General features: G+C 38.3%; 1 protein-coding gene across 2 annotated transcripts in view; it reads left to right on the forward strand.

Annotated features, from left to right (window-relative positions):
• The window catches only part of usp43b (ubiquitin specific peptidase 43b), a 50,758-nt gene extending 45,198 nt beyond the window's left edge, over positions 1–5,560 (forward strand). The window contains exons 13-16 of one of the 2 annotated variants that reach the window (XM_088317465.1): positions 563–721; positions 2,432–2,602; positions 3,264–4,337; positions 4,983–5,560. In XM_088317465.1, coding sequence (XP_088173591.1) covers positions 563–721; positions 2,432–2,602; positions 3,264–4,337; positions 4,983–4,993 — 1,415 coding nt within the window. In that variant the 3' untranslated portion in view covers positions 4,994–5,560. The remainder of the gene's footprint in view (positions 1–562; positions 722–2,431; positions 2,603–3,263; positions 4,338–4,982) is intronic. The other variant, XM_088317466.1, reaches the window with a different exon arrangement.
• The last annotated feature ends 2,246 nt before the right edge of the window (positions 5,561–7,806 follow it).

Genomic DNA, 7,806 nt, shown 5'->3' on the forward strand with positions numbered 1-7,806 from the left:
CCAAAGTCGCACGCCATCATTTGTTTTGCTACATTTTTATGTTGCGTATCTACATTTTTGAATCCTAAAATATTATAGTTTATTCCTGGCATAATTATGTAATAAAGTTAAGCCATAAATTGAAAGTTGAAAAATGCGTTTCGATTTTGTGAATGGCTATCTTCTTGCTGTAAATAACACAAGGAAACAGTTGGCAATGAATGAGATTATAATAAGACATTTGACAGTGACAACATATGAGAGTGGATATTTAATGGCCTCATTTGCCCTTAAATCACTCAGGCCGTTGTGCACAATAAAAGGTTTCCCATTTCGCAAGTAACATCCATCAAGTCTGCCAAAACCATGTGACTACCGTATTTTCCGGACTATAAGACGCTAATTTTTCCTAGATTTTGAACCATCCGGCTAATACAACAGTGCGGCTTTTCTGTTGATATTTCTTTCACTGGTAGGGCTCTATATAGTTCAGAAAAAATATATATATATTTATTTATTTTTTTTTTTTTTTGCTGAATCAACTTGATGCTGTAACTCAACCTTGTTGTTCCTGTGCTGGCAGCCTTTTGTCGAAACTCTGTGGACGGTCAGTGGTACAGCTACGATGACAGCAATGCTGAGGCAGTTCCAGAGGGAGATGTGTGCACACGAGGCGCCTATATCCTCTTCTATCAAAGAAGAAAAACGATCCCGCCGTGGTCTGCAAGTTCTTCAGTCACTGGTTAGACCCTGTCATTTTTATGTTGTTCGCTCATCTCAGCCTCGGGATATAAACTGTATTTGAAAATTTGTAGCAAAAAGGAGGACGTTGCTTTTGCAGCCGAAGTGTCATAACTGTATTAAAATCAATGTTGTTTAGTTCAGTGGCATCACATAATTCATTTTGCAGCATCTATTCTTAACGAAATTGTATCCCGGATAAGAAGCATAGTCTTCCATCGCGGAGGGGTTTTTTTTCATATTGAAATTTTGCGTTTTGTAACAGTACTTGACATCTTCGCATGGGACAAAATTCTGTGTATTTTCAATCATTTGACTCAAGTTCTGTCTTTTTTTTCAATGAATAGTTTTATTATTGCTGACCTTACTATTTAAAGCTAGTATTTTTTTAATTATTTTTTTTATTTTTAAAATAAATTCACTGTAACCTTTACAAGTGAACAAAATGTTGTGAAGGTGTTGTTCACTAAACTTATTCATGTCCAACTTCATCTTGCTGTTCACATTTTGACATCGTGGTCGCAAGATGACACCTAACAATAGATCAAGAGTACCTCGTCATTGTGAGGTTTCAAAAAGACGGAAGTGGCCACTGAACTTATCCTATCATAGGGTTGCAACAAAAATTCAGAGAGCAGGGTTGGCGCCAGGTCAGGACATTTTTTAGCCAATGTGGCGAAACAGTATAAAAATTTCTTAGCCACGATATCAGACGGTGCGCCATTTGTTGAGACAACCAACATATTTAATGAGATTAAAAACACACAAAAATTATTTTACAGTCTTTAATATTTAGGATTTTTTTAAAAACATTTGTTGTAGCATGGTTTTCCTTCAACATTTTCAATACATTTAACTAATCATTACTTTAGTGCAATTTATTTTCCGACATTCAAGCACAATGTTCAGGTTGAACTGTGCTTAATTTTGCAGTGGCTTATGATTCTTTTTCTCACACAGTGTTCTCCTCGTCGTTTCAAAGCCAGGGATGTTACCAAACCACTAATATTTGAGTTTAGGGTTTGCGTCCTGATTTAAATACATGTAGTTCGTTTCATTTTGTCGGGTTTTCAACATTAGAAGGGATTCATTTACAGTTGTTTCACGCGACTCAGGAATTTGTTTATGGCGCAGAAACCGGCCAGGATGTTTACGTTTTCACCCATTCTAGGATCGTAACAGAAGTGCCAACTTGCTAACTCCTGCAGGCATGCCGCCGCCGGCAGATGTAAACAATGCGTCATTGGCTTGAGGCCAGGTTGTGATTAGACTACAACCAATCGTCACAGGGGGATTGTAATTTGCATACGGACTTTTTTGGTAAGACTGCAATTTTTGACAGACAAATTGTCCGCTCGCCAATGTGGCATGTATGGAAAAGCATGCATCCTGGAGAGACTGGAGGAGGCACAAAAGTCATCGAAGTGCACGTCCTTAGAAATGTATTGGTTGATTTGATTGTGAATGTTGTCATTCAGCTTGTTGTTAGAGAACAACAAGTTGAGTGTAAAGTACGGAAACATTGTGCAATTAGTAACGCATTCGAAAGTGTAGAGAAAGTCAAATTAAATTCCCTTGTAAAGGTTATAGCATATTTTAGGATCGCCCGAAAGCCCAATATCGCAACCTTTGTGTGTATCTTTAACACTTCGAGGATACCTGGGGGGATGAGTTGTATTCTTTTATACAGATTCTTTTCCTTGTCTTGCAGGTTCCACCAGCTCAAACACTTCCGACCACTGGCTGGTGCGGCTGACGGGGGGCAGTGACAGAGGTGCCTTGGTGTCAGCAACATCCGTCTCAGGGCCCCCAGTGGCCATGCAACCGCCGGAGTCTACGGATCGGCCAGTGTTTGAAGAACCTCGCAAAACTGCAGGCACAAGTGACTATGGGGCATTACATCTTGTATTTTAATTGTCACACTCACAATTGCCTGTGTGTACAAAAACCTGCACAGGCTCCAAGCATGCAAATATAATGTCGTCCACTTTGCACCCAGTACCGCAGACTAATTATTTGACAATGGGTGCATTGGTGTAATTGTAAACAGCCACAATCGGAGTTCTAAGAGGACGTGCACATTTCTGCAACCCATTAGCTCCATTGCTTATTTTTCCCACTTCTCAAGATGATTTTTTTTTTTCAATTGAACATAAGAGGTTTGGATTATAGATGGAGTTGTAGAGGTTATTGGTCACATTAATAGTGAACAAAATGAGACCAAGTCATTTTAAATCAATCAAATTATTTATCTTAGTTAATCTTCTGAATTTTAAATCTTTAAAATGATTTATTTTAGTCTCAATAATTTTAAAGATTTAGAATTATTTATATTGGGCAAATTTTTCATATCACAAAATCCTGTTATTTGAACAGGGGTGTGTAGACTTTTTACATCCGCTATATGATTTTTGTGTTAAATTAAAGAGGCCTAGATTTCACATTGAGTAAGTAAATTTGCGGAAATTGCAGTATACATTGTTGTTTGTTTGCTGGTGTGCCATGAGCTTTTTCTAATGTACAATATGTGCTTTGGCTCACAGGTGGATTTGAGTCGAAACCGTTCATCCGTGGGACACAAGCAAGAAGCGCCAGCATGAGATCTCCAACTAAGCCCAAGGAGTCCTTCAGCAAAGTCCTGCCACTGCGATGGTCCTTCAGAGCCAAGGACCGCATGAAGCACCCGGTCGAGACTCAGTCTGGGGAGCTGGTGGAATATCTCGAGTCGGGCCGCCGCCCACGATGTACCAAAGACCCGATCGTAGCGCTGGTGGCCACCCCGCCGCAAAGGCATGCCCAGCGCAGAGCCTTTGCGGGCGGACAGGAGTGCAGCTCACCGAGCGGTAGTAGCCTTAGCTGCGCAGAAACGTGCTACTCCCCCAAAATCCCAGAGGGACAGAGCAGACCTGCTTTGGAGAGACACCTCAGCAACCCTGTCAAAGGTAGGGATGATGGCTCCCTGCGGGGGAGATCATCTAATAACCGAGTGAGGCAGGAGCAAGGACGGACTATGGACATTCAACTTCAGAGAGTGGCCGTGTTAGGAGCACACATCAGCAGTCACAGTGCACCTCCGAGCAGAGATTCCACTCTGAGAAAAAACAAAGTCCATTTCGGGGGGAGCACCAGATCCCCGAAAGATATGTTCGTCGTTCAACCAGAGGGGCAAAGGGGGCGTGAGGGTCAGAGCCAAGAAAGCCTCCTGGCCTTTTCCAAGCCCGGTTTCATTCGGAAAGACATCCCGAGATCACCACTGAAGGATAACGAAAGACGCGTGAATGGATACGGACATTTGGGAAAGCTAGCGAGCGGCGATTTCACTAAACTGTCCCTCTCTAATGGAACGCTGAGCACCGTGACAAAAGATGAACGCAAGGCCAACGTGCTCCCCTGCTGCAAAGTCCAGCTGCTGAATGGACAAGCTGCGTGTCACGACTGCGCCGACATCAAGCGCGCTCACAGCTCCAGCAATATTCAGACAAAGCTGGATGTGACCTTTCACAGGTGCGCCTCACTGCAGAGGAACGGGGACATCACTGCCTCGCACCGCGTCCTGCTCTCGGACAAGCCCAGCTTTGCCACCCTGCAGAGGGCGCGATTCAGTACCACTTCCCTGGGTAAGCATGCCCGTACACATTACATACAATACTGGAAAATATTTTTGTTCATAAAATCAAATAAAAACGAGCGTGCTCTTAAAAAAAAAAAAAAAAAAAAAAAAAAAAACAGTAACTCCTTAAAACTAGATCTTGCTTTAATAAAACTAGAATCATAGCAAAAATGTCCTCCTTTTTTTGTCTATCTCAATTAATTTCATGCATGAATGTCAGTTTGCTTTAAATGTATTTTGGTATTGCTCTATGGTCATGTCGAAAAAGTCAAACAATCCTTTGGGAATTTTACTTTGCTGTATGAGACAATACTAAGTGACCTTTTTTTTTTATCTTGCATATGACAAATACTTTATATATATAAAAAAAAAAAAACAATACTAAATCTAATGAAAACTCAAATGAGACCTACTTGAAAAAATATACACTAACAACACCTCTCTAAAAAGTACAACAAACTGAATTTAAAAAGCAAAAATCCAAATGAAATGAAAACTCACTATAATAAAAAAAATCACAAACTTATTTCAGTAATTTGTGATTTTAATGGTATTTAGGCCACTTTTGACAGTGTTATTCTTGTTCATTAATGTTAATGTAAACAGTGATTGTTTTGTTTATCAAGTAAATAATCGTTCTACCTTCCACCAGTGCCTCTGTGACATCCCTCAATGACTTGTGGACCCTCAGACTTCTTGGCTGAGATGTCACCCACTGAAAGCATCGCTGGAAAGGAGTGTCTTCTCTCCTCCGCTTTTACAGTAGTACTGTTACTTCTTACCTGTGTGTGTCTTAAACTAAATCTATGCAGAATTAAGTTACTGCTGTCATTTGTAGGAATTGTGCTGTTGGAATTTGTTTCCTGCTAATGCGCTACTTTGGAATACAGTAAAGCTCCATTATTCATCGTAATGAAACTCTTTAACTCATTTCAACAAAGTTCCTTGGCACCAAGATGCCACAAGAGGGCAGCAAAGGTATTCTTTTGGCCTGTGCTAAAGAAAAATTGTGAATTTGTAAGTTTTTCAGAAAATAAGGGAAGACAGTCCCCCCCCCTGCTTTGCTTCCCTCCCAAAAAGTAATGGTGACTCTGGAAATTTGTGAATTCCGAACTGCAATGTGCGAAGGGTCACTGTATTTTAAAAGCTGCGTCATGTTCGCTAATTCACGCATGGGAAGAGATATATATATATATATATATATATATATATATATATATATATATATATATATATATATATATATATATATATATATATATATATATATATAATACACTTGTTCTTTTTTTTACACTGAAAAATGCACTGTAAATTGGCTGTTCAATCATTGTTTTTGTAATATCATTGCACTTTTATATAAGGCATATTTTTTATATGACTTAATTTCTACGTCCTTCCAAGTTTAGGAAAAATGACACTGTTCAAGATTAGATTGTGTTTTAAGTGATCCAGGTGGTGGTTGAGAAGATGTTCCGTACAAATATGAAAATATGGTCTAGTAGAATGTACAGATGAACCACAATATATTTGGGAAATTGCCTGACCTCCAACTTGGTTCAGAAGTTCAACTTTATCTTTGGAAATTTCTAAACTTCTTTGCTTACACACCAACAGAATTTTATTTTATTTATTTTTGCACCCAGAAATGTTTGTTTTTGTGTGTGTTTATAATTTTAAAGTAATTAGAGTAAATGAAGGTTAACCCCTGCTCATGAAATATTGTCAGGACCAATTAAAAATGTGAATTTAAAGCTATTTTGAGTAAATATACACTTGGAAAGTATGTAATGCCATTCACTGTTAAACTTCTATTAGTTTGATAACATACACAAATGTCAGAGTTACTGGATAATACTCTTCAAACATATGAATTAATTCCCACTTGCTAAAATTATTACACTGTCTGGCCTTTTCGATTTTGTGTTTTATACATTGTAAAAGTAGCACACTGGGAATAATAACATTTGGGAATGTGAAGATGAGACCCGCCTTGCAGCTGTGGTCAACTCAACACTCTTCGTCAATAGGAAATGAAGGCTGTTTATAGATTATATTTTATTACTAACTTTTTTTAAAGTCTACATTTTGTACTGACATGTAATATCAGAATGGTTTCATGTTAGTGTGTGTGGGGGGCGTGGTTAAACTGGACACAATACACAGAAGTCCTTGTATTGGACTATATCTGCTTCATGTACTGACATTTTCTGGAGTTCACATTAAACACATTTTTCTCACAAGTGAGTTTATTTTTGTAAATTTATTTACAACCTGCTTGAAATGTGTTTCATTGAACTCTCGGTTTTGCTTCTAAAAACTATTTAAAACTTACTGAATTGAAAAAAAAAAAACATTCAAAACGAAATAAAAACTCCACGATGTCGCTAAATTAAACCTCACCACCAGGTGGCAGTAGTGAGGGATTATTCGCCTCTCTTCCAGATGGGCGCAAGTTTGAAAACCAGATGGCTGAAAAATGATAACAAAGCAATACAAACAAATACCACAAACACTTGGAAGTCATTGTGCTTTAACGATTTAATACTGTCATTACCACTGCGAACAATAATTTGCATAATCTGAGTTTTTGAAAGCACATTGATAATAAGTATTAAGATAAAGTGTGTAGTAGATGTGTTAGGTACCTAAATCCACCAGGATGACATCAACGTGAGTAATGCGTGTGGTCAAACTGCATTCCACGGCAATTGTTTGACAGAATTACCTGACTTTATTCAGTGGACACGCCTAGTTGCAGCGCAATGCATTGTATTTTTGCCCACATGCATTACTTGGACATATTTGTCATTAACGTCCACTCGTCTTCTATACTGCTTCCCTATCTTGTTTCCTGGTGTCCATACATGTAATAATAAGTTCGCTACTGGGAAATAAAGTACTACTCTTCCTTTGAAGATACCCGACAGACGATGGAGAAGGAACAGGGCATTATATAAAATTGCAGCCGTTCGTTTTTTATTTATTTATTTGCCTAATCAGAAAATACAAAAACATTCTGTCAGCGATGCATAAAATAAATAAACAAAAGGCCACATAGCTCATTTGTTTATTGTGAATAATTAGATTGAATAGTTTTATTTGTTTACTCTTTTTACAACTTCTAAAATTAGTCGTAAAAATTTAATTTATATGTATACTTTAATTCAAGTTAAAATATAGATAATAAAATCCAATCATGGAAATGAATTATATTATTAGTCAACAACTTTATTACGTTTTGTTACATGTACCTGTTATTTTTTTTCCTTCTTTTTAATCCCTCATCGACCAACGATTTAGCACGTTTGCCCGTTTTAAAACTCTAATTTTGGCCTTGAGCGCCAAAAAATAAAAATAAAAGAATTAGACGAATAACCACACGGACGAAGGAGGCCGTTTTGGTGGTGACAGTTATGTTGGGGAAGGGGGGGGGGAGCGGCATAGTCGGGCGGGCGGAGTTTCAGTTCCTATAA

Source organism: Idiotropiscis lumnitzeri, chromosome 15 (genome assembly GCF_059441095.1).
Source record: "Idiotropiscis lumnitzeri isolate Australia: NSW breed Sydney's pygmy pipehorse chromosome 15, RoL_Ilum_1.0, whole genome shotgun sequence".
In the NCBI taxonomy this organism is placed as follows: Eukaryota; Metazoa; Chordata; class Actinopteri; order Syngnathiformes; family Syngnathidae; genus Idiotropiscis; species Idiotropiscis lumnitzeri.